We start from the raw sequence: 25,784 nt of genomic DNA, 5'->3' as shown, positions 1-25,784 counted from the left end.
TTTAATGGCAGCATTCCGTAAAAGGAGTTGCCGAGGGAAAGGTGGAAAAAACGACCAGAACATCGCGTCGCCTGCTCGAGCGGCTAAAAAGATGTATGAACTTACTTTGGAAGGACAAGTGTTTCTTCCGCGCCCCCAAACAAGGTATACCGAGCCAACACTAGAACGGCGAGGAAGAGGCGCGTGCCGCCTGGACTCGCGCTCAATGGCGGGCGGCTGCGGGACAGTCCTTCTGCAAGCACCGTTGCTGCCGCGGGGTTGTCGCAAAGTGTCATCGTCATCGCTTGCCTGATCCCTTCATCTTCTCAGGCCGTCCCAACACCACCTACAAACAGTTACAAACAAAGTCTGACCGCTCGAAGGACCATTAAATAGTCCACTTCGCCAACCGCGAGAGTGCTTCGGCGGACGTAGCTATGGAGACAAGTCGTCATGAGCCACATGAGCATCCACTTCTAGCCAGAGAAAAACTGTGTTTGAAATCGTCCGCGGCGCTTTGCAATGCGGACGACATCCCGACCACCTAGCGAGTGAGGAAGAGGAGACGAGCAAGCTAATTCTTTGTTCAGGAGCCGTTGGTAATTGTGATGTGCTCACCCAATCGATATGTGTAGGTGTATAATAAAGTGCACAGCCACTAGTTTGGTTCGAGATCTGCGATCCTGGAACAGACCAGCATAATTTTAGAGTAATCTGCAACAACTCTGCAGCGATTAGACGGTTCATTTCTTACACCTTACAGCGTGTAAAGATCGGGGTGTCTTCGTAAACAAACACCCCTCTTTCTTCCGCAGGCTTAGGTAGAGTCCATGCGGGCCAACTTCAGCACTACCTCAAACCAACGTCTTATCACCAACTTCGAGGAGGTGTAGTCTCAGTGTTCACTGGTGTTCACACGTGTACAAACTCGGTAGCTCCGGCCACAAGCACTCTCACGTCAGCTTATTTCGCCAAGGCTGCAACATTCTCTTAAAAAGGTGGCTATTGGTGAATTTCTCAGCTACACAATTCGTAACCAATGCAATCGCATCGCAATCGGGAGTGCTCATCTCTCAGATTGGCAGATGCACGACCAACTTGCTTCGCGTCGAGATTTCCCTCGGCGATCGATTCCCACTAACTCGAGTTGGTCATGGTTGGTGGTGTCCGACAGACTGCCACGAACTCCGAAGTTCGTCCGAGTTGGCGCACAAAGCTCGCCCGTGTGAACACTGCCATAGAGGCTGTGGTATCTTGTAGCTGGTGATAACTTGCGCCCCCTAGCCATAGTTGTACTATCCTGTGCTGTGCTATCGGTGGTTTTTAGGAAGTGCCGCTCACGGTGTGTGCGGAAATTTTAATCGATAGCAATGCCGACGTCCGCTTTCCGCCTCCATGGCACCATGGGCACGATAGCCAACTTTATTCCTGCACAAATATTTGCTAGTTCATCTATGCAGTTCAGGAAACCTAATGCTTTAAACACGCGCATTCCGCAGAGCCAGAGGCGGTTGTCACCATCGTGCACCCGTTGTTGTAACTGGCCCCAGCCAACAAAGATCCAGTCGGGAAATACATTATCGTAACATTTATTCACTCCTGTGGATACCTTCTGCGGGGTAGGACTGCCACAGGGAGCAACGGGAAGATCGGTTCATGGGCGCGCCCGTATGACAGGAGAAAGCCTCAGAGAAAGCGGGGAGGTTGCCGAAAGGGATGTTGATGCTGGGAGAAAGAAACAACCGCATCTTTAGTGGGGGACATTCATAGGAACATAAGTGCAAAAACCCTACCGATATTTTGGAGGACTCGAGACTCCGTGAAGTAACTCCTTCTTCAGGAGATCCTCCCTTTGGTCCTCGCAGAAGCCCTACGAAATACGTGTTTTGATTTTTATTTTTATTTTCAGATTGTCGATGAGTTCCAACTTGCCATGGCGTACGACATGTAGAAGATCTGCTTGATGTTGAACTTCCCCAGACCAGCAATGACGTAGGAGTTCTCGTCTAAATCCAGGTCTTGGATGGTTTGCAAGAAAGCCTGCAAAACCCCCCTCTTAAGCATTCTGAAGCTGCGCCCAAGTGTAACACAAGAACCGGTGTAACACAGAACATCACATTGAAAGCACCGGTACATGTCAGAGTCCGTTCGCGCTGCCACGACCATTAATTCCTTCCTGGACTAACCTAAGGAGCCATTTGTAGTTCTGGGGAGCAAATTTATAGTCAAGAGGGCTAAAATGAGGAGTTACCGCGATATAGGGGAGTAGGAGCTGTATAATCGCTTTCCAATTTACTCCGTTATTTCTTGGAGTGTAGTTAAGTAATACTGCGGTTGTCCATGCCACCATTCACAGATTTTTGGAATTCCCTGGGCGCTGCGGTCGTTTTGCGACAGAACAAAAGTCCAGTACAGGATAGCGGCAGCAATTGGCGATGTGTAGACCAGTGCGACCTCAGTGGACACGCTGAGCTGGTAACTGGTGCCTATAAAGGTGGATTCCCTGATGCAAACACGTCTCCCATAGTTCTCCTTTGTAGACACTGGACACCTAAGTAAGGATGGCGGTGCGGTGATCTTGGCTTCCCATGGGTGTCACGTAACGCAGTAACCCCACGCGCTGAGAGGCATTCAACTATAGGATAACGTGTGTTGTGGCGTTACCGTAAAAGACTAACCAGAAAAGAGTTGGAAGACGAATTTACCTCAAGCAATACCTCCGGAACGGCATTATCAGCGATGTTGACATCCGTGCTTCCGGTACTTGTTAGCTGCAGTTACCGCTTGTTATGTCCTCCGGTACAGTATTGATTTCCCTGACACTTACCCTGACGTGTAGCTTCCGGTCCACTATACTTTTATACTGTTCGATGAAACAGGATTGAGTCTGCGCGTATCTAAAAAGCGTCTCCTCTGTCCACCACTTCTGGTACATCTGGGACACCGTGAACTGAGAACCTACGTTTTAGACCAAGTAAACGGCACAACATGCAAGTGTTGTAGGATGCATATAAAGGATGTTGTAGGATGTTACCTCTCCTGTCGATGGCTGCTAACATGGCATGTGCAATTCGAGCACCGGGCCTGGAAACGCTCATTACTCTGCAAAATGGTGTAGAACATGTTCGATTCAATGTAAACGCCGTATTCTCGTCTATCCCTCGGCGACCTCTATAGAGCCAAGTTCGTTTCCATGCATCCTTGTTGCTTCAGTCACGCAACTGTGTACGTTGTACGATTATTCTCTTAACATAACGATATATCTCGTAAGGAGTCGCTCAAGGCCCGCGCTGGGTAGCAGTTCAGCGCGCCCTTGAGTGTAGGGTCCGACAAGAGAAGGCTCTGCGGTATAATGTCCATCGAGGATCAAAGAGAGGACCCCTCGGAGCGTACTTGGTTCTAGGGATCCCCGAGGGAGGATCCAGAATACGGCGGTACACGTGGTGGAAATGTGTTGCGATCGTGTAGAAGACAGTTATGGTATAGACACTGAACTGTCACCCGAATGGCTAATTTGGCTCTCCAACACATTACGAGGTACGGGCTAAATACTACGGGGCTCATTAAACAAATGAACAAATTAATCATCGCGGGCAAGGCTTGGGACAGAGCACTAATGTGTCCGCTTTTTGTGTGCGTTTGCCGTGCAAAGAACAGAGCAGAACAAAGAAGGGAAATGTTCGTACGCAGAAATGTCGGAGTGAAGAACTGGCTCGCTGTACAGTCCCATCGGTATGTCTGCAAGTGAAAAAGCCTCTCGCATATACCATATTTGCCTGCTTGGCAAGCATAACCGTTCGTACTTACAAAGCGAGTTGGTCAGGCAATCGTAAGTGCAGTCCGTGTCAAAGGTTGATCCAACCCAACTGTCAACAAGAGATCGTCAGTTAGTGGTTTCTTCTTCTGTTATGAAACAAATTCGGAACTTACTAAGTTTCCGTGCCGTGCATGTCAAAGCGCAACCAGTAATGTCGCATGGAAGCCCTGCGAGCAAGGTAGTAGCTCTCTGCTATTTCCTTAGTGTTTACGATGGCCTATAAAGGCGCGAAAGAAATCGTACATTAGAAACGCGAGATAATTCACCGTTACTATTCATTTTAAATACCTGAGCGTAGATTCTTCCCAACTTCTCCGTATCGAAAACCCAGGGGGGATAAAACACGTTCACCTTCATATTCTGAAGCTGCGAAGTCAAAGGGACTGCATGCTTCAAATGAATATTCCAAGAATAGCGAGGACGAAATTAAGTACAAATCAACAGGGAGGAGAGGAGGAAGACTTAGCCGCAATCTCCATATAATTCCAATCCATATTATATCCAATCCAATCCGCAGGACTTGCCATTCAGACGCTGTCGTGCCATACCGCCCCTTCTGCCATGAGGGCTTCGACGGTATGCAGATTCTCTTCGTCTCGTCCCATTTCCTCGACCCCGCATGCTGTCTATAGTGCAAATATTTTACCTTATATTTTGCTACCATTTTCGCTGCGTCTTCCATCCAATAGGTCTGGTCTACGAAGACTTTCATGAAATAGCGGATGTTTTCCACGGTATACATCACCTGGATACAAGAAAGAAAGAAAAAACTGAAATAATGTGTCTTATTCCTGGTTGGTTCCTCAAGAACTAAGTGAATGCCGCTGGCTGTTTCTATAGACCAAGGCAGGTAAGATATGCTGTGGGCCCTGAGAGAAGTGCATCATTATCAGCATTGCCCACGATATTACTGTGAAGAAAAAGCAGACAACTGTGTTGACAAGAAATCAAGATAGCAAAGCCAAGAGTAGCGAAGAATTAAAGTGTACAGCGATATGAGCATATCGCGTCTGTGGGAGAATTCTGTCGCTGGTCCTCTCGTCCCATTGCTGATACCAGAGGTAGTCAAAACCGTACACCGAAAGTATTTATGACCAGTGCATCCCAGACAACGTCGCGACCAGTCAGCGAGAGAAAACTTCACATGGTCCCGGTAATGTGCTAAGGCTGTATCAGAAAAGCCCGATGATGGGCAGTCTAAGGAATCTTGCAAAAACACGATGAAAAAGGCTGAGAGCTCATGTAAGCCAGTAGAGTAGGCTACGACTATATGTCTCGTTTTGCAGTGATGGTGAAGACAGTGTCCTAAAAGCGCAACACGTATTGCACGTTCTTGTCATCGTCTTTCGAAGTACACGACGCATGCCTTCGTTAGGTACTGTTTAGTGCTTCCGCCACACGTGGCAACCAGAAGGACCGGGAACAGATGAGTGACAATAGATCGTACGGCCATTTTGCTCGGCAAGTTAGCGACACCGGTAAGCCGGAAGAACTATCTCGGCTGCTACCTACACAGGCTTCTCGTATAAGATACCTTGGGCATAGACCTGTCACACGGCTAAATATTTTGCACGCCCCGTGTAAACCAGCGTAAATCTTCTACATATACTAAACACGAGCTATAGGATACATTTATCCTACCCTTTCGACGCTAGGCTGGTAGAGCTTGTGGAAGATGGTAGCGTACGTGTGGAGCGTAGCTAGAGGCATGGCATCTTCCGCCAAATGGAGGCATATCTTTTGACTGGTGCTCTCTTCTCCTTTAGATTCGAATCGTCTCCGTAGTCTCAGCTGAGATATTCCTTGTGCAGGCTCGAAGAGCAGGGGTGACAATGTGAGGACGACTTGGAAGCCGACGAAATTAAATAGGTTGGCGCTGAAACGATTTGCTCAAATTACTCACTGCAAAAAATAGTGACGTGCGACAATACATGGCAGTTCGACCACGCGTTGGTCGTTATTCCGTCTGCCGTGCCGCGTTTTCAGGCGAGTCCCACACTTCGTCGCTATTCTGGTGACGTTACCAGTATGGCAGAGAGCATGCACCGCGGGGTTGACTGCGTAGTTCCTTGTTTGGCTAACAATTTCCCCTTTCTAAGACAAATTTAGTTCGCATTTTACAGATAAGTAGAACAGCAAACAAAACGTTTCGAAGAAAGGTAATTTCTCAATTCATAAGCGTTCACATAGGTTGCGTTTCTAGTTCGAGAAGATAATTCGTCGTAATTCGAGGCCTATACGCCGCGACACAACTTGTGACCATGAGAGTAATTTATTGAGTGAATATATATCACAAAGAATCGCTTTGCTATACGTTTGGCAGATGTATGTACCCTGTACCTGGTGAGGGTACGCACAACTAGTAGGAAGTGGGTTGCTCTTTCCTTTTGAGTTGCATCTGTCATGGATGACGTCTCGCGAACATGGTAGTATTTACTTGTGTTACAGATAACTGATAAAATCATCTACTGACGCCGTTGAGACCGCACTGTAAACCTGTTTCCTTTACCTGGACACTGTGCTAAGGATCCGAGACATGTGGACCATGTAGAACGGAGTCTTGACGCGCACGAAGTCTCGCGGCTCCAGTACGTGGATTCCAGCGAGGATGGTGTTCAGGAAGAGTCTCCAGTTCCACTGTACAACGACAGCGAACATTTTATCTCGTACGTTCACCAAACGGCCGCACGTGGTACACCATACCTTAGACTTCCCTTGCAAACTGTCCAGACGTTCTCTCAAGAAATGCACACCTATTTTCATCCGTTCTTTTTCTGTCTTGGTCGACTATATATATATAATGTCAAATATGTCAAGTTATCGTGAGTTACCTGGTTTTGATTCACGCTGTGATTGGAGGGAACGAACGTACCCTGGCCATACGATGAACCAAGTTCATGACGTCCCCGGCGAGGCCTTCCAGTGGCTCCCTGGGCTTGATGAGTGCCATAGCTGTCTTGACAAGGTTTCGATAAGCCTCGAGGTTTTTCGCGTTGCCCAGTAAGTGTCCCCTCATCATCGGCAGTGGCGGCTGATCAATCTATCATCATACCGGTATTAGTATTTTTCTTTTTCTTTTTGCCGCAGACGAAGCTATCCGCGTAGTATTTACACGAATGACACCCTCACGGATTATTCCAGTGGAAGAAAAAGAAAGAAAAGATACTGCTCGCAGGGCGGAAGTTTCGCCGCGTGTTATGTCGCACATATGGTGCAGGAATATCGGGAGTGACGGAGACCTTAGCAGACGACACGGTCTATACATCTTTACCTGCCGTCTGCTACAGGATATCTTGTGGCTGTTCTGCTGGATATTCCTAACGGCACCTAGATAAACAAAGCCAGATTAAGTGTCCACCAATCATCACCGTGCTTTCCGGGGCCGTAGCTATGGAGATCAGCCGCCATTAGCTGCATGGGCAGCCACAGCAGGACTCTTTGAAATAGTCTGCAGTGATTTAGATGAACAAGGCCACATCCCAACTTTACATGCCCACGTGACGCCCCTGTGACACAAAAAGTCATGACGTTTAGCGCTCGCGCTTTCATAACGACAGAAAGCTTTGACGCCTTTCGCATCTTCCGCTGGAGTATTCTGGAGAATATCGCTCGTGTGGATGCGCGGTCTGCTGCGTACCGTTAGAATATTCTTGGACTTATTAGCGATGTCCCAGTCGACGGTCACGCTAAAGAGTGTGGCTTCACCAAGGTCACGCATTACGCGCGCTGCCACTTCTTCCACGTTCGGTTCATGCACTCGTGTACTAGGCCACTCACGTAAGCCTAAATCGGCAAGCACTCGTCGAAGTGGTTTCACCCCGACGGCTTCGATAGACGCTTAAAACGGACACGCGAGGGTTAAAAAAGCTTGGCAAACTGAGTCGCACTTGCAGGATACCTTTCTGTTGACAGCCTCGAACGAAGGCAACATATTTGCTGACGACAGATACGTTGTAGGAAGGTACCATCGTGTTGGGTCTCGGAGATTCCGCTGAAAATGGGGATTATACAGCATTCAAAATGTGTTTCCAGAGTGCGAACGGGTTGTTTATGACATAACACCAACATTCAGCACCTATATATACATGACTAGAGTTATATATTATTGCAAGCCTGCGAACGACCCAAATATATTAGTGAGCGTTACTGACTTTCCAGAGGCATCAACTGTCAATTAGCCATCGTTCCTTGGTCGCGCCAAGGTGTATGTATTTTACTTCACGACCTCAATCTCCCACAACACTTTCAGCCTCCATGCAAAACTGGGCACACGCTGCCTTCGTCTTTGTTTTAATCCCTATACTATAGAAATTGCAATATTTTCTCTTGTTCGTTTTATCACGAGATCCATGAAAGCAAATGGAATGCGATGCGGAAAAGAGCGAAACGACAATGTGACCTAAAAGGCTTTGGTTCCGCCAGGTGGACACGAGTTCTACATCTGGTGCCTCCCAGGGTCGCACCTACCTTCTACAAAAGCTAGCAACCCAGCCTCAATACGTTCCTTCAGGTTCAGCTGGTAAGAGGTCTTGGATGCCTGAGCAGTTATGGGGTTCTCCTGGAGCCACCCGTGGCAGACGAAGTCGTAGAAGTCGTCACACGCACTGGTCTTGCTCTTGTTCACGCTTTGTGCTATGAGCTCGGCTGCGAGATAGACGGTTCGGTCAAGACCCGCCGTTCGGTTCAAGGCGTTTTATCTCACCTTCTTTGCTGCAGTAGTCGGTGCTGCAGGAGTACGCAGCCTTTGACCTCGGTCTCAATTCTGTAACATTCACAACAAACTTCAAGTAAGCGTATGGCATTGTAGGCTATTTTACCTGTAGGAATTTCCATCCCGAAAGTGTCCTCTGGCCCGTCTATTACAGAAGAGATGAAATATATTAAACATTCGATTCCCACTATCATATGTGAACCGATTATATCGGTTAATTCATTTGAAAATACCTAATTCGGCTTTACTAAAACGTTACTTAACTTCGGGGGAGGATATATTCTACCACGTGTGTCACTCATCCCAGTGCGTAATCCTGGCTCTCGACGCTCTTAGCGAAGAATACGAACGATTAAATATTGTCTCCGATACCAGTCGGGGGTGCAGTGTTAACTACGTCACGGAGGAGAATATGTCTTTGTACTCGTAACACTAGGTGCAGTGCAATGAACAACTACGTAACTGGTAATATGAATGCGTGACAACCTGTGAATGGCACCCCTATAGACTGGTTGCTACCTGTATCTCTTCAGCACCCAGGTCATTACGTAAAATATTTCTAGTGTAGCTTCCCTCTGTATTTTTGCCATTTTTAGTGTCACCTGGCCGTATCACGTGACCACGTCACGTTGTCAATCATAAGTGGTGATTGGCCCCGTAAAGCTATTCCTTTAAAAACTGACTTGGTCTTTTCCGTAGAGCCAACGCTGTGGCCAAGCTGATCAGCAGCACGAGGGCAGCGATGACAGCGGCTGTGCCTGCTACAATCATCTGTACCCTGGATGACAGCCTGCGAAACGTGGTACCAACTCTGCAGAATGACTCCAGAAAGTTACTTCCAAAGGTACCTGTTGTCGTTGTCCGATGGGGGGAGTGTCGGAATCAAGTCGGCGAAGGTCATAAACGTTTCTTCTGGTGGGGAACGCCGAAGGCCCGCAGCAGTTGAAGAGGCTGAAAATTCAGTGCAGGTACCTCGTGATCGACGTCATACGGTTCGCCATATTCCGTTCTCAGTCTTATGCGCGACTATACGTATCATTTCCGGCTCTGTTCCAGCATGGTTCATAGCGACATCTGGCTTCGAGACATGTTATACGATGAACGTTCATAATACTGTTCTCACACCCTAAAATCGGTGCTTCATATAGCATCACGTCTTCAAGGCTAACGAGCACCCTTTCCTAAACGTTACAACCTGCATAATCATGGAACAGTACGACACTGGCCTCGAAGCCCGATGTCTGCGAGATGCACCATATCACAAGAGCGGGCCGACCACAATTTCTTTTTCTCGCTCTGCCTCTCACCAGAGCTTGAAGTGGCGGCACGCCTTTCACTTGTTGCTTGCATCTGCATTTGGGACTCTATTTCAAGCACGATCTGAAGAAAGCGAGAGTGCTCTTGTACCACCAACGAACAGGGGGGGAATGGCACAAATGCACGTGCTCTCCTTTTAACTTCGTATTCCTCAATACATTGCACACTGCTGTACACGTTCTTATCTTTTTTTTTTTTTGTTTCTTTTGTATGAACGTGACAACACGGAAATATCTTAGTACAGCTTGAAAATATGCAAATATGCGGGGTGTTTCTTTTCCCTTTTCGACAGAGATATTGCATTAAAAAAAGCGATGATCGACAGCAGCATATAGAATGCCGTTTTTGTAGGTGGCCTATACGGTCGGGCAGATAGAAAGCACGTATTAGATAACGAGTTCAATAAATTCCATTAATTAAAATTTTAGTTAGAGGTTTTTGGGGAAACGTGAGCTAGCAGGATTGAAGGCGTTTTCTTTTTCTTTTTTTTTTTTTTGTAAAAGGCCATTTTCTTTTTTGAGAAACCCAGAAACGAGAACTTTGAGATTTCAATCACCAAATTTAACTTGCAAATGAGCCGAAACCAAGCACATCAATAGCGCATGATAAAGGCACGACCTCCGGCGTCGATGGCTTTTCTAGCCATTCCCCTCTCCCCATAAACTCCTGCAAAAATAAGGCAAAACAAAAAAAGAAGCCAGAAATGCAAGCAATTACGGCGGGCACACCCCGACCCTACCCTTACAAAATACGAACACCCTTGTGATGTGCGCCCTGCGTTCGTGTTAGTACCGATGATATTTTATAGTATTGGACGGAGGTCTTTGCTTTCACCAAGGGCGTTGCAAAAATGCCGAAATACGACAGCACTGAAAATCTCGTTCGTCCCCGTCGTTTTCAGCAGAAACGGCCGGCGGTAACGATCAAGCACAACGGCGCAACCCTCGTCCTCTTGAACAGCTGCTGTTCCGTTTTCCTTGGTTCACCTGGTGTCCGTAAGCACCGGCAGGTGGCCCGCGGTTGCAGTTGCTGATGAAAATGGCTGCCTCTATGTCTCTAAAGAAGTCATTATTTCTAGCCACATATTCCATAAGATGTGCGTCTGTAAGTAAAACCATTTCTTACCGCACATTGTTACCGCACGCATGAGTACTTAGAGAAACGGAAAAGTTGGGGAGATAGCTTTAAATATGGTGATGGTGAGGTTTGACCAGAAGGTCACCGGTTGCGTAGTTTGACGTGATTCAACATCTGGAGTGATCCTGTATAACATTTGTGTGCATACATGCAGCCGAATTTGTCTGCTCTATACGTTGAGAAGTTGGCGTTGCCGAGCTAGAATGATAATAATCGGGAGTTGTCGACCTGTATTGCCGATGTGTTGCCCTTGAAGTTATGATGATGGAAGTGTGTGAGCCAGCTCACTGCTGGTACTCCTGGGAAGACCTAAGATGTTGCTCTTACGGGGTGCAGTCTATGAGAGATAGGATGCAATACTCTTAGCCGTTGTCACAGGACATTAAAACCAGCGCGTTTGCCGCAATGTGCTGCGAAAAAGAGTTATATATCACCGTATTCAGAGAAAAAGTCTGCACTTGTGCATGTGGAAATGCAGTACGTGTGAAATGCTATGCATCTGTTACACCTCATGAGTTCACAGACAATCTATTGACATGTCATCAACCAATGAATGTGCCAATGAGCTCACATTCATTAATCTTTCAGGTGAGATGCGCAGCGACAGTATCTTCCAAGAAGGGAGTGAAGAAGTTCGACATCTACCGTTGGGTAGGTTGAGTAAATGGCAATATATGGTCCTTCTTTGCCCCGTATGTCATTGCTAAGTGGTGCTTGCAAATGAAGTCTTCAAAGAGAACTATACAGGATGCAAAATCTTGGTATCAACATCTTAGACAAAATTGTAGATACTTTGAGGAGCAAGAGAGAATGCTCCTATGTTGTACACAAGACAGAGGCAAGTCATGCCTGGTAGCTCCTCAAAAATTATTGAAATAGCTTGTTACGGAGGTTGATATAAAAAGGAGCGTGGGATACCCCAAAAACTGAGGTGAAACTAGGACTTTGAAGTGGGAGTAGAAAGTTGGTACAAGAATTGTGCTCTTGAAATGGCCTCCATGAAAGTGCAAGACTTGCTAATCCCTTCAAATTTTCAAACCTCAGAATCCTGAAGTTAAAGGGGACAAACCTCGCCTGCAGACATATGAAGTTGACATGAACACGTAAGCAGAGTCGTTATGTTACATACAATGTGATCCCTTTAAAATTGTGTTTACGGCCTCGGTCATACTTGTCATGCACCGTCTGTCGTGAAACTGTCATGCACATGTGTATCAAGGACAAGAACCCCTTCTTCCATCTACAGTTGTGGCCCGATGGTTCTTGATGCACTAATCAAGATCAAGAATGACATTGACCCTACCCTTACTTTCCGACGATCCTGTCGTGAGGGCATCTGCGGATCGTGTGCTATGAATATTGACGGAAGGAACACCTTGGCATGTATTTGGTGAGTCATGTGTATATGAATCCCAGAATTTGTTTTTGTGGATTTGAGGAGCTATGTGCTTGTTGATGCCTTTGATGCTGTTGTTAGATAAATCAGGCAATGCACTGCCTGTGGCATTGCAAATTTACTAATCAAGATGCTGAGGGTTGGCTTTCACTTTAAGCAAAGCCTTTTGCTTTAGGATTAAAACTTTATAAATCAGTGGTGACAATAATTGACATACCTAGATATTTGATGCATGCACAATGGTTTCAGCACTGCATTCTGGTAGGCCGAGAATTATAAATTATTATGATAAAAATTGTTGTAATCAGAGCTTTGATATAATGTTGAAAGCAAAATGATGTAAGCCAGCTGGTGTAAAGTTCCTCCGAGTGTTATAACCTTGAGCCTGAGGCACCACAACAGTACACACAGGCTGACTCAAAACCAGGAAAAACTTTTGATATAATGTTCCAGACAGCATTTGGGGGGTTCTGATAGAGAAATGCTCCCCATACAATTAAACTTCTTGACAGAAAATGAATTTTTGATTAATTAATTGTTACCAGGTATCAAAACAAATGCCATAAGTTTGTTATCGAGCACCTGTGGCTATGTTACATCAGGCATTTTCTTTATTAACTGGTACACAACGCATTTGAACATGTGATGCTTTCTGCTATATATTTCTATTATTCTGCGTAATAAATGCACAGGGTGCTTTTATTACTGTGCTATCATAGTCTCTGCCTGCATACCCCATTTCGTTTTTTCAGCAAGATAGAGGAAGGTACAAAGGCAACCAAGATATACCCGTTACCTCACATGTATGTGGTCAAGGACCTTGTCCCTGTAAGTGTGATTTACAGTACTCTCTCTTCATTTTATACAGTGAAGCAAAAAAATTGTGGGATTTAGGAATTGATGGTTGAGTTATTGACATGTTTCTCCGGAAAATAGTGGCCAGTATGTGTGCGAGGTGCCCTAATGACTTTGCCCACAACAGCTCAGTTGTCAACCAAAGTAGACAGCAGTCTACAGAGTACAACCTCAGTAACAGAAATGCATGAATGTGTACTTTAGCTACATTGTGGTTGATGGTCAGTTTGTGTTGAAGTAGAAACCCTGCTACTCTAGCCAGGCACACTGTTGCGGTGGTGTCAGCTATATTTTAGAAGGTATCTTCAGAACTGGAGAAATAATGAATCCTACAAAAATAAGTTTTGTCTGATATTTAGTTTTCCTGATCCTTCCACAGGACATGGCCCTCTTCTACGAGCAGTACAAATCTGTCCAGCCATGGCTGCAGAAAAAGGCTGATGTCAAGCTGGGCGACAAACAGAATCTCCAGAGCATTGAAGACCGCAAGAAATTGGTGAGCTAATTGAAAAGTGGCTGTCACGGTCGGTTGCTACAGCGCAGATTGAACGTTTTACGACAGGACGGCCTGTACGAATGCATCTTGTGCGCGTGCTGTTCGACGTCATGCCCTAGCTACTGGTGGAACAGTAAGGAGTACCTTGGGCCAGCTGCACTCATGCAAACCTACCGCTGGGTGATCGACTCTCGGGACGAAAACACAGAGGAACGGCTCAAACGACTTCAAGACCCGTTCACCATGTACCGTTGCCACACGATCATGAACTGTACAAAGACTTGCCCCAAGGTGAGGTTTCGTGTGAATGTCTGTTGTGCTAGTCGTGATAATCTGACTTTACCGGCCATAACTTGCGTTATCGCTTGCTTTGTCTTTACAGAGTTTGAACCCAGGGCGTGCCATTGGAGAACTCAAGCAGCTGGTAGCTGGCATTAAGCAGAAGCCAACACCTGAGCTGTCGGGCACTTCATAGAGCAAATGTACACTTGATCCGAGTTCTACGGCCTGATGAATAAACTAGAATATCATTGCTCGGTTACTCTGTTAGATGCAGACATCTGTGTTTTTCATTCAAACAGGTCAGTAGACACACGCACAGCCATGCGCAGAATCCACTAATCAAATAGAAATGGAATATTTTGTTGACTACTTTACCCATGCCTCGTGCAGGCTAGCAAATTACCAGTACATAACTCTTATTGTAACGTATTAGTTGGTGGGGCAATGAAACATTGGAGGGACAAACACAATGCTCTGCGGTACCAGTTTGCAAGTGAACATTGCTGTTTCGAGTATCTCGAGAACACGTTTTGTACTAGGAGTGCAGAGCCCACGAAATAATGTCGAGATAAAATGCCCTTGGGATGTCTACCCAAAAACTGCTGCCGTTCTGGGCACAGAGCCATGCTGGGCAACATAGCAGGAACCACTGCAGTAGGCAAGTGAACAATGTTCGGCACACTTTTAGTGGGAGCATTGCAAAGACTTCAGATCTGGTGTAAGACAAAGAGTCATGAGAAGAAAGAGGTGCACACTCTAGATAGACATACAGATGTTCATTCAAACAGCAGTTCAGATTACCGTGGGTCAGAACCTGTTCAGGGCAGCAGGGCAATTTTTAACAGTCCCTGGGCATCAGCCTCCAGAGACACAAGCTTGGACACCGAAAACTAATACAGTTTTTTTTTTACAGTTTATTACTAATAATTTGGAGTGGATTGAATAGTTCCCGAACGTTTCGGGCTACCCAAACACCAAAGAGGACTCCTCCCTGCAGAAAATGCTATTTCGGTTCTGGGCACTTGCAGTGACGGCCCCTTATTTCTTGGGTGCCCTAGGGTACCCTATTCTAGAACTGCCGAATGTCTGAGCAATCACTACGGGCTTATACGGGTTTAATCCTGTGCCGAATAGCCCCATATGTCTCTCCACATGTAACTGAGACGATAAGCTGCGTACCCGTGGATTAATCATAATTTTCCTGGGTACGCGTTTGATGTATACGTTCTTTTTCCTTTTCTTTTTTTAGCCCACGGCCTGCTCAGACTCTCTTCACAGATTTCTAGCTAAACGTGTTCACGTCTCGCTCCGCTTGCGGCTGAGCTCCGGGCGGTGCGTCACGTAGGAAATGGCTTCCAGCGAGGCCCGATACGACGCCACCTTGTAGCGTTAACCGAACCATAAAAAGAAGAATTAATCAGTTTATATTACGGCCTATAATATATCACGAGACAGTAGCATAGTATCTGGTTCTAATAATGCGCCTGGTTGTATGAAAAAAAAAAAAAAAACTTGTCGAGCCAGCACACACCGCGCTGGCGTAGACGTCCTGACTAGGGTTTGCGGATCCCGAATGTTGGGATTTCGGGATAATGAATTCCGGCTTCCTTGACAATGAATATTTGGTAATACGAGTGTAAAGGAAAGAACAGTGTCTTTCCGACTTTTCGTTTCAAACGTCGCTTCCCTGAAAAATATAATCTGTAATCCGAAAACGAACCAATCTCATCGTAGCCATAGCTGAGAACAGCCCTCAAGTAGCATTAAAACTCCTACGACATCAGAAGAAGTCTTCCGATCCATAAGGCTACACAAAGTATTGCAGAATCTTTCTTTTTGTTCTTTGAATCCTCACGAATACGTATATTTGAAAGTGAAAAGAGGAAATGGAAACAGCCTCTTCAGAGAACTAGACTCGGCAATATAAGACCAGAGCAGAGCAGTTACTGTGGACAGTAACTGCTCTGCTCAGTGTGACAGTAACTGCTCTGGAGCAGTTACAAAAAAGAACAGAACGCGCGTGTTCATATGTGTTCCATGTTTTTCACACAAGCGGCATTCCCCAGAATGCTCTAGTGGAAGATGCGAAAAATGTCGTTGAATTTAGCTGCCGCGTAAGTACAAGCGCAGAACGTCATGTGTTCTCGTGGACTGCTAACTGAGGGAAATATATATCCCGGGGCGCAGCCAAAAGATATTCAGTAGGAGACGACCAAGAAGAGACGCATTCCAACGCAAAGTCGATATTCCGGTACAGCGCGAATGCTCAATATAATACGCAGTGAGACTTATGCAGGGTGAGTTCCTTTCTTTTCTTTTGTTCCGTGGGTATGACAGAAAACGCGCACGCAATTTTTGATGGCATGGATGTGCAGGCGGATATAGTCCTATATATACGGCATCCAGAGTCCGTTGCCGAAAAATACTGATCCCATCCCGGGATCCACATTTACAGATTCCAAAATCCCACGATTGTAAAAACGGCTCGGGATTCCGAACCCTGGTCCTGACTCCGCGCTCAGCACGACAGCGAGCGAAGAGAAAGTGTCGTTTCGAAAACCCGCGAATGTCGTCGAAAGGATGGACGAACGCACTACAGCAGGTTTTCTCTCGAACTTTGCAGGTGTTCGTTGCCGACACGTAGATACAGAAGGCCTGCTTATTGCCTCCTCTCCCTGCCTCGCTACGTGGACATATAAAGTCAGAATCCGTCTGCTACTGCGATTCGCCGTTCTGGGAATTCAAGAACTCACAAAATGATTGCAGCTAACTTGGATCCGGTAGACCTGAACACGGGACCGTGATGAAGGGACCGTGCCTGAATAGACAAAAAGCGCAACACGCGTTCCAGAAAATCAGTCTTGAGGAACATATGGGACCGTTATGCGCTTTCTTTAAAAGTTTTCCCATTTAATACGTGGGAACGTTCAATTACTACTCGCAGAGCTAGACGACGGTGTTTCGTCCCCATGGCAACGACCGCTGAAAGCTCGTTCGTGATTAGCTATCGCCGTTGAAAACACGATCCTGATTGGCTGACACTTAGTTGTTACGTCACGTCAACAAGTAATAAGCAGGCTTTCCCTATCTAGGTGGTGTTGAAAATGGCATGGCCCGTTTCCGTTGCATGCGAAGCTGCTCGCTACCTTGCTGAGCCGATTGAGATGCGAAAACGTTCAGATAAATCTGACTATAGTAGACCTATATCTCCTCTATAGCTTGCGCGAGAGGTTCATCGATGAAAAGGTATTCTAGCGACCACTTCATCAGCTGAAAGTGGTCTCTGCTTTCTGACAACCATAAATTCACGCTTTGAATTAATCCACACCGAGAGGCGGCAGGCCTTTGCGGCTCATAAATCGCGTGGCGTGCTGGACCGCTGATTTACTATAATCGACTGTCTCTTCGGGAGGCCTGTTTTGACGCATGTTCATTTAGTTTCCGATATGCCGATGTGTTCAACTACGTTCTTGCGGTTGTTGCCGGTGCTTCTTATTGTGTTTCTCTTGGTGAGCGCTACGGAGTCCAAAAAGAAAGCTCAGAAGCTACGTAAGTTAGACGACTTGTGTGTAACTGACCTGTATTATTCGCGCTGTCGTGATTGAAATGTATACCTTTTTTCGCTTCGCGTCATAATTATTGCAATTAATCAATCAATGGGGGGCGATACAAAAACACGTCCTGCGCAGGGCAACTGCCAACAATCTAGCTGGCGCTGGGCCCAGAAGAAGTATACAGTCTCTGTTCGAAATATCAGCGTCTCTCGCCAGATTTCCTATCTTCCTCTACGTCAAGAATCTAGCAGGTTTCATTCACGTAAAATATACAAACTTGTTTTAAAGAGCTTTGGTCCAAAACATGCGCATTCATAAAGCCGCATAGCTGAAGTGCAGGGGACGGGTAAAAAACTTTGCAAGGCCCCGCAAACAAACAACGGAAAGTTTTTTTTTTTTTTCTTTTTCTTTCGTCTTCTTCTTTTCTTAGTAGTAGTGTAAGTGACCTCAGTGTGTCCTGCCACATGCAAATTCTGAGACACGTGATTTATGAATAAGTCATGTAACTGGGGTGTTATGTTACCATCCAGGGTGCTACTGGGGCAAGTGCAGCATTTACAGAGGAAAGTGGAAGCAGTGCAAGCCGAACGTCAACTGTGATGGAACAGAGATGCACTGCGAACGACAGTGCATTATGGAACACACAGGTACCGGAGCTTTACAATCTTTACGACATAGCCGATGCGACATATGCAGGAGGGCAGCCCGAAGCAGAAATTTGAGCTAGAATCCCAAGTGGATTTCACTTGGATTCCAGATCAAATTTCTGCCTGGGAGGCGAGGAAGGCATAAGAGGGGGGCCCTAACCGTGTCTTCACACGAGCGACATTCCACCAGAAGCGGAAGATGCGAAAAGCGTCATAGCTTTCTCCTGTCACGTGAACACGAGCGCTCAACGTCGTGTCTTCGCGTGCACTGCAAACCGTGGGGAAAATCCTGCTACACAGCCACAAGATATTCCGTAACAGACCACAGGAAAACACGCTCACGGTGTCGTCTGCTATGTGTCGTCTGCTAAATGCGCAGTACGCCACTCACGATATTCCGCACCGTGTGAATGCTACACGGGTCGGAACTTCTGCTCTGTGAGCACTGTTTTCGCTTTTTCTTCCACTAGAATATTCCGTGAGGATGTCGCTCGTGTGAATACACGGTAAGTGTATTTGAGAGAAGACCAAAGCGTGGGGCAAGTGACGTATGAGCAGGGGATGTGTTTTGGCTTTCTTGAAGCCCTGGAAAGGTCACATTACCTGAGAAAACCAAGGGGGGGGGGGGGCTCTGCACACGCCACTTCGGGGGCCACCTTGGCATGCTCAGGTCGTACCTCCTCATAAATTTTAGAGCGGAACCGAAAGACTACCAGTCAATTATTTGTAGACTAGGACCCCTCCTCTCACTCCTTCCTCCATGAAGCCGTGTCTAAACAGTTCCTGCACATGTCGCTAATGTCCTTCTAGACTTTGCAAAGACGTTATACGTGAGAACATAATATGTGCATTTCAGGTTGTCCGCCGAAGCATAAACAGGGTTCCTGTGTCAAGACTCTCCTGCGGTGGAACTGTCGCGAATCAATGACCTGTTCTTCTCGATCAAGTCGCAATTGTTACGCCGTATGTGCTTCCAATAAGTCGACCTCGGACAAGCCGAGACGTAAACCAACAAACCTACTCGGGCTTATTCCTTTTATTGGAGACCTGTTTCAATAAATCTCTTTTATGAACTGCTTGTTTTTGTGATGGCGCCATAATGGTGACAATAAGGTTTGTTCACAAAGATGGCCAAGACACTACTGGAAAGCCCTAGGACAAAAGAGACGATAGTTGTCCGTTCTTTGTGCAAAACAAGTGCTGGAATGTCGATCCGTACTTTCTCAACCTCACCACACCTTCTGCAAACCTGTGCGAAACCTACGGAAGTGATGTGCAATCGTTTATGCCAAGCTGCCCCCAGGAGTGACTGGATGTATTGTTTCAGAATACGAAGGCCTTGTACAAGCCCTGTGGCAATAAATATTGATTACGAGTGTAGATGGGGTCAGGCTGTCTTGACCGGGAGACGCAAGTGTCGTTGAGCGCTTCTTTTCGTTTTAAACAGACCTTCCACTATTATTGGGGCAGAACATGACTTCGAGAATTACACATTGCGTTGTCATCGCAGGGGAGACACCAGTGAGTAATGCTGTCGCTTCGGAATAAAGATATGTGTGCCCAGATAAGGCACAATCAAAAAGTGTGCCACGGTCGAGAGTTCTCAAATAGCCATAGTACGATATCATTGTGCAAGCTTTATCTCGCTTATTTGTATCGCACTCATATTTCTGGTTTTTACACGACTGGAGATTGTTAAATCCTTGAAGAATATACGAAGAACATAGATGAAGGAGGCATATACTGGTGGCTACTTGAAGAGGGAACTGGAAAGATGAACACAACCGCTTCTGAAAGATGTCTAGATGTCTGCCGATAAGGAACAACCAAAATGCTCTCGAACAATAGAGTTCTCAAACAGCCATAGCGCGTTATCACTATGCAAGCTTTATCTCTCTTATTTGCCTATCGCATTCATATTTCTGTTTCTTTTTTTTTTTTCTTTTTTCACGAGAGGGAATTGTTGTCTGGATCTCACCCACTTGTGTGTTTCATTATTGCTGAAGTGGAGATCGCTATCGTATGACTGGGTGGAGTTAGATTAAGTCGCTATAAAAGCGAGCCTACTGACGTTTGACAAATTAGCTACCGAAGAGGTCAACGAAAACATGGCATTCTTCTACGTGCTCCTGGTGGCCCTGTCGGCTGCATCGGCAATGGCCCAACTCACAGGTAAGTTCCCCGGAGCACTGAATAACGTTCGTCTTAAATGATAGGTTAGTGGTGATTCTCTTGTTGCCAAGCGGGTATCCCGTCGTTGCGGCGGCTGTAAAATCACGCTGAGCACCAGGAATGGTGGTCGGAGTCGCCAACAGTCTGCATCTAACCACCGAGAACAGACACGCACATCAACAAGAAGTTAGCGGTTAATGATTTGACAGATTGCTGTTGGACGGTCGTATAGGGATAACGCCCCGAGTGACGTTGCCCGTCAACGACGTCGATAACGCAACCGTTTTTGAATTTCAGCAATTCACGTTGAACCTTACTTTTCGTCATTCTGCGTTAGGGACCGAGAAATGCGGCAAGCCAGCGATCCAGCCGAATCTCATGGACAGGGACCGCATTGAGGGTGGAGTTGAGGTTGTATCGGGAAGTTGGCCGTGGCACGCTGAAATCAACACCGCCAGTAACGAGCATCTCTGCAGTGGTGCACTGATCTCCGACCAGTACGTGCTCACCGCTGCAAAGTGCCTCTGGTAAGTTCGTTCGGCTAACAGCAAGAGTCGGCTCAAGGATGTCTCTAGGCTAGGACCCACTGTGCAAGAAATTAAATCGATGCGAAGACAACACATGTGCGGGGTTCTAGCTGAGCTTATAGGCTGTTTGCGCGCAGAGGTAACCCGCCTGAAAATGTTAAGAATGCAGACGCGTGTATATATAGCGTGTGGCCAGTGACATATGCCACGAGACAAATCATCTCAATAATCATAGACATTCCTTTCATGCCCTTGATTCGATCGCTGTTCGCCGACACCCCTGGCAGAACAAGCGCTGCGTGGTACGGGATAAACAACTTAAACATGCATGGCTAGACTGGAGAATGAAACTGAAGCAGTGTCATGTATATTCTACCCTAATATAATTTCGTTGTTTTATCGCAAGTGCCATTCTATGAAGGGACGCCTCAGAAATGACTACCAGGTCCACTCGACACTGAGAACTTAACACTAAATGCGCGAGTATGATGACATCCCTTTTTTACAATCTGAGGGTTGCTATGCCTCGTCTCGCTTTCTCGCACTGTTCCTTCAACTGCAGACTTCTCAGTAAGCCAGTGACTGTTCTGAACCGGGAACCTTTTCAGGAAATCAAAGTCTAAGGACGTTAGGGTACACCTTGGATCGCACACCCGCAACCAGGAAGACCAGGGAGAGGTCTGGCTGAACATTGAACAAGCCTGCGTGTTCCCCAACTACACTGGTGACCACGAGGTGACGCTCCCTTCATTCGTCCTGCATTTCGTGCTGTTGACTGAACACGTCTTGTTCTCATTAGAACAACATCGCCGTCTTGAAGCTCGAAAAGAAAGTGGACTTCACTGACCGCATCTCGCCGATCTGCCTCCCTGGGAAGAACCAACCCTTGCCAAGCACCGTCTACGGTACTGGTTGGGGCCATAGCCACGGTATGGTACACTAACGTTCACGCTAAGCCTGGAAAGTCTGGAAAACATAACTACCACATTTTTTTCTTCTTCTTCTTCTTTAGCTGACCACACTCACACTCATGATCACGATCATGGTCACGATCACGATCATGGTCACGACCACGACCACGACGACGAACGTGCGCCTAGCCTCCGACAAGCTTACGTTGACGTCGTCGCGAACAACCAATGCTACGACGAGTTCGGCGAAGCAGTTCCAAACACTGTTTTCTGCACCACCCTGAAGCTGGGCTCGCCCTGCAAAGTGCGTTCTCTTGACGGCTATTCCATAAATCAGTACTCACACGTAGATAGCCCCATCTAATATACCAGGGTTCCCAAGCATATGCATCTGTAGCGATTATCCTATTTTTTTATTTCAGCACGACCTCGGAGGTCCCATCTCACAGAAGGTCGGAAATGTCTGGACCTTATTCGGTGTCGTGTCCGGCGGTGCTGCTGGATGCAAGGTTGGCGAGCACCCCATGCTCCATACCCGCGTGTCCCTCTACCTGGACAGTCTCGTTAAGTACTTCGCCGGCACTGCCCCTGGAGCAGCCGACCCCAAGCGCTGCCTCCTCGTCTGAGTTGTGAACGCCTGAAGCAGTACGTTTTGCGGAAGAATGTACTACGTTGTGATATAGTTACAAAATAAATATTTTTTGTGTGCAGTTTCACACTCGTGTACGTCTCGGTGGTTCTTGAAAGTTACTGAAGGTATAAAGTGTACTAGAATAGTGACAACATCTGGGAGATGCTATCGTGCCATACAGTGGCCGACTATATAGATCTCTACCCTGGATTGAAACCGAAACAGATCGGAACGGGAGGGCTGGGTTCCACGAATGGGCACTTGTTCGCTGCCTCCGATTGAAAGAAAAGTAGGACCCAAGGTCGTAATCCCCTCAGGCCGTGGCTTTCGGGCGCAACCTTGTTCGCCCCTATAGCTTGGAACGTGGTTCAACTCTACCAAATTGGTGGCGCTGTCGAACACTATGACGTCATTTCTTTACAAACAGGGAGAGGTCTATTGTTTAAGCTCGACAAGGTTTCATCCCCCAACTGCGGTCTGTGTGATGTAGTTGAAGACGTGTATCATATACTTCGAGACTGCCCGAGGTACAGTGCACACCGTTGTACCCTAGTGTCATCGCTGGCCCGCCTGGATAATCGCCGATACTCCACCGGAAAGGTTCTTGGGTGCTGGCCCGGAAATCAGCTCATACCTGCCACACGCGCCCTTGTGCAATTCCTCGTCTCGACGGACCTCTTTGACACTCTGTGACGCTCTTTGTTCTTTGTGCATTGAGATTTTCACACGGCAACTCCCCTACACTGTTGCCTTTGGTGCCAAGTTTTGTGGCGATGTTTTCATCTATTCCGTTTCGAAGTGTATAGATTTGTGTAGTTTCCCTTCCTTCTTTTCTGAATAACGCGTCCTGGAGTAGCCGGTCCTAAGTTACACATCTCGCCAAGGTGTTACATTAATTCATGGAATGCGACTCGATGTGGCTTTTACAGCTCAGTGGCGTTACCGCTTGAAACAAGTTGACTCTCCCAGATTTGATTTGTAAAAGAAAAAAAAATGGAGTAGCCAGTTCCGAGTGGCTCGGCACCAACATCTCCGTTTCAACGCCACCGATCGAGTCGCATTCGATGAATTAATGCAGCATCTTGACGAGAGGTGTTTCCTGGCATGCGGAAAGCGAGCGCTGGATCAACTCTTCTCAGCACAGATGTGGGGGAGAATGTCAGTTGCCCATTTGCAGGAAGCCAGGGGTGTCACGAGGCATCGGTGAATGGAACGACAGTCTCCTCTCAGCAGCGCAATAGTCGTCCGTCTCCGAGACGAGAGAGCTGCTTCCGTGGCGCTACGCGCTACCGGACTGCTCATTCCCCACGCCACCACAATGGGCTGGAACCCATTGGAGAACCAGCCTCTGCCCTGCTTCGTACACAAGGTGGTGAGCCATTAACACATCCGTCACTAGGGGTGCGGATGAGCCTCGTACGCCAGAGTTTTCAATAGCTTCCAGTGCAGAGTTTGAGTCGGTGAAGACTGCCCACTCCCACGGGGTAAAAATCAACGATGTGCTGCAGAAAGGATGGCGTAGAGTTCCGCAGCTGTTGATGGCTGGATGCGAAAGGCGTCCTCCTTGCACTACGCCTTCGGATTGCATGACGAATGTCATAACCGGTCATATGGAGCCGATAAGTTTGGGAGTCGCCCCCTGGTGCTCACTGAACGAACCGTGTCGTGGGGATATTCCCGGGCAGTATTCGCACGTTGCATTGTGTATCAAGGCATTGCACGTGTAAGAGACTGCCCAGCGGTGATCTTTCCTGATAATGCACGAAGAAAACGACATATGTGTTCCAAGTAAGTCACATTTTCATTCCAATATGACAGTTTTTACTGTAAGTAACAAAAACGAAACCGAAACGGGGATCCCCACCAAGAAGCGGCACAGTGGCGCCTCTTGTGAGGGTCTCGCCGCCATGCGAAACGAGATTGTCGAACTGCATGCGAAAAATGAGAATTCAGAAGGTTTTGTTTCTAAGCGTTTAAATTGCGTGTGACTGAGCTTTTTTACTTGCTAAAGTTTTATGAATAAACTATTGATAGTTTGCAGGAGCGAAACGCGAATTCATATAGTATATCGTTTCCAAAAGAAGCATGCTCAAATTTGAAATTCGGGGTGGGCGATTAACTATTGAGCTTGCAGGGCCGAAACGCGAATATCAGAAGGTTTCGTTTTCAAAAGAACAAGCTCAAATTTTAAAATCGAAGTGAGCAATCTCTCGATAATTTGCAGAAGCACAATGCAAAATTATGTCGTCTGACATGAATATTATGAATATTCATTACGTGTATGCAGTTGTATATATAAATAAATGTGTAGTTCGTAAAATTGTATATTTAAATAATTCTTTTGACAGTTGTGTATAGGTGTGGAGGTCGTAAAACTGTATGTTTAAATCATTCTTTTGATCATTAAACGTTTGGGCATTAACGGGAGTACTAACGGTTTTTAGTCACACGAGGTACACATGTGGGGCTCTGGTGTGCCGTGCAGGATTATACTAACCCTAATTTTCCGTTTTCGGCCTTCATTGTCACTAGGTCTTTATGTTTCACACCATACTATATATGTCTGAAATTTAGTCATACAAGTGCAGGCTGCTTCACCAGTGCTCAGGAAACGTTCGAAAACACGTTGAAGCACATACTTCGTATTTTAGTGCAGTTGCATCCAGAATCTACGATGGGGCAGACCAATGCAACTGAATGGAACAGCACTTTCACGTTTCCTCCGTGGGAATGCTCCATCTGCAGTTTCAGTGAAAATCACCGCAACGCCCCCTTGTGCCATTCACACGCACTGCCTCACCAGAGCCTGACGAGAGAACCCACGGAACCCAATACCAGGGTGACCGTACCACCACTGAAGGATAGCTCAGGACAGGATAACGTTTGACAACATCCCACGTAACTTTCTAACGGCACCCCCTTAAATGTTGTGCGCCTGCGCATTTCTTACCAAGGCTCAATGTGGCCGAAACAGCTATCCAGTTTGGGATAGCTGTTTAGCTATCCAGTTGGGATAGCCAATGACTTAAGCCTTTATTCATTCTTTTTGTCTTCTGGACGAGATGGCTTATTGCTTATTGAGATGCATTCCAGACTTCTAATCGTCCGACTGACACGTATTTTTGCTTATTATGTGGAAATGCACAGATGATCCCTTTGTCGTAAAGAGTAGACTTAGAATATTTCTGAGGTTGACTTCCGGTGGATGGCCTGACCCTTCAGTCGTGCAATGGCCTAGACCGGCACCTCCAGAGTCAAGTTAGACGGCCGCGCGCACTGCGCGACGCCTTTTACGATACGCCAATATCTTACAGGACAAAAACCGTCGTGGTTTCCTAATGGCAAAACCTAC

The 25,784-nt window shown here is 46.7% G+C and overlaps 3 protein-coding genes and 1 long non-coding RNA gene across 4 annotated transcripts; 3 read left to right on the top strand and 1 right to left on the bottom strand.

Annotated features, from left to right (window-relative positions):
* Positions 1–1,552: 1,552 nt before the first annotated feature.
* Positions 1,553–9,937, bottom strand: LOC135371028 (neprilysin-1-like). The gene is made up of 23 exons (XM_064604997.1): positions 9,815–9,937; positions 9,356–9,458; positions 9,191–9,297; positions 8,614–8,652; positions 8,499–8,558; positions 8,264–8,440; positions 7,695–7,787; positions 7,434–7,633; positions 6,669–6,836; positions 6,500–6,583; positions 6,306–6,433; positions 5,438–5,672; positions 4,443–4,541; positions 4,085–4,162; positions 3,910–4,013; positions 3,787–3,845; positions 3,666–3,717; positions 3,014–3,081; positions 2,807–2,937; positions 2,685–2,750; positions 1,912–2,019; positions 1,773–1,849; positions 1,553–1,704 (listed from the first exon to the last, which is right to left on the bottom strand). Exons 1-23 carry the CDS (start codon positions 9,861–9,863, stop codon positions 1,569–1,571), a joined length of 2,421 nt encoding a protein of 806 aa, XP_064461067.1. The 5' UTR covers positions 9,864–9,937; the 3' UTR covers positions 1,553–1,568.
* Positions 9,938–10,820: 883 nt separating this feature from the next.
* On the top strand, positions 10,821–14,257 carry LOC135371029 (succinate dehydrogenase [ubiquinone] iron-sulfur subunit-like). The gene is made up of 8 exons (XM_064604998.1): positions 10,821–10,928; positions 11,550–11,612; positions 12,006–12,064; positions 12,208–12,351; positions 13,110–13,185; positions 13,592–13,708; positions 13,775–13,999; positions 14,091–14,257. The coding sequence occupies exons 1-8, from the start codon at positions 10,857–10,859 to the stop codon at positions 14,181–14,183; spliced, it is 849 nt and encodes a 282-aa protein (XP_064461068.1). The 5' UTR covers positions 10,821–10,856; the 3' UTR covers positions 14,184–14,257.
* A 3,139-nt stretch (positions 14,258–17,396) lies between these two features.
* Positions 17,397–19,264, top strand: LOC135370303 (uncharacterized). The gene is made up of 3 exons (XR_010415288.1): positions 17,397–17,539; positions 18,075–18,191; positions 19,048–19,264. It is a non-coding gene; the product is annotated as an uncharacterized LOC135370303 (long non-coding RNA).
* A 990-nt stretch (positions 19,265–20,254) lies between these two features.
* LOC135370302 (chymotrypsin-like protease CTRL-1) lies at positions 20,255–22,517 on the top strand. Its single transcript, XM_064604024.1, has 6 exons — positions 20,255–20,363; positions 20,701–20,890; positions 21,499–21,625; positions 21,690–21,819; positions 21,903–22,105; positions 22,224–22,517. The coding sequence occupies exons 1-6, from the start codon at positions 20,300–20,302 to the stop codon at positions 22,425–22,427; spliced, it is 918 nt and encodes a 305-aa protein (XP_064460094.1). The 5' UTR covers positions 20,255–20,299; the 3' UTR covers positions 22,428–22,517.
* Positions 22,518–25,784: the final 3,267 nt, after the last annotated feature.

This window comes from Ornithodoros turicata, chromosome 10 (assembly GCF_037126465.1).
Source record: "Ornithodoros turicata isolate Travis chromosome 10, ASM3712646v1, whole genome shotgun sequence".
Taxonomy (NCBI): Eukaryota; Metazoa; Arthropoda; class Arachnida; order Ixodida; family Argasidae; genus Ornithodoros; species Ornithodoros turicata.
Note: the sequence above shows the minus strand (reverse complement) of the source record. Positions and strands in the feature narration are given on the sequence as shown.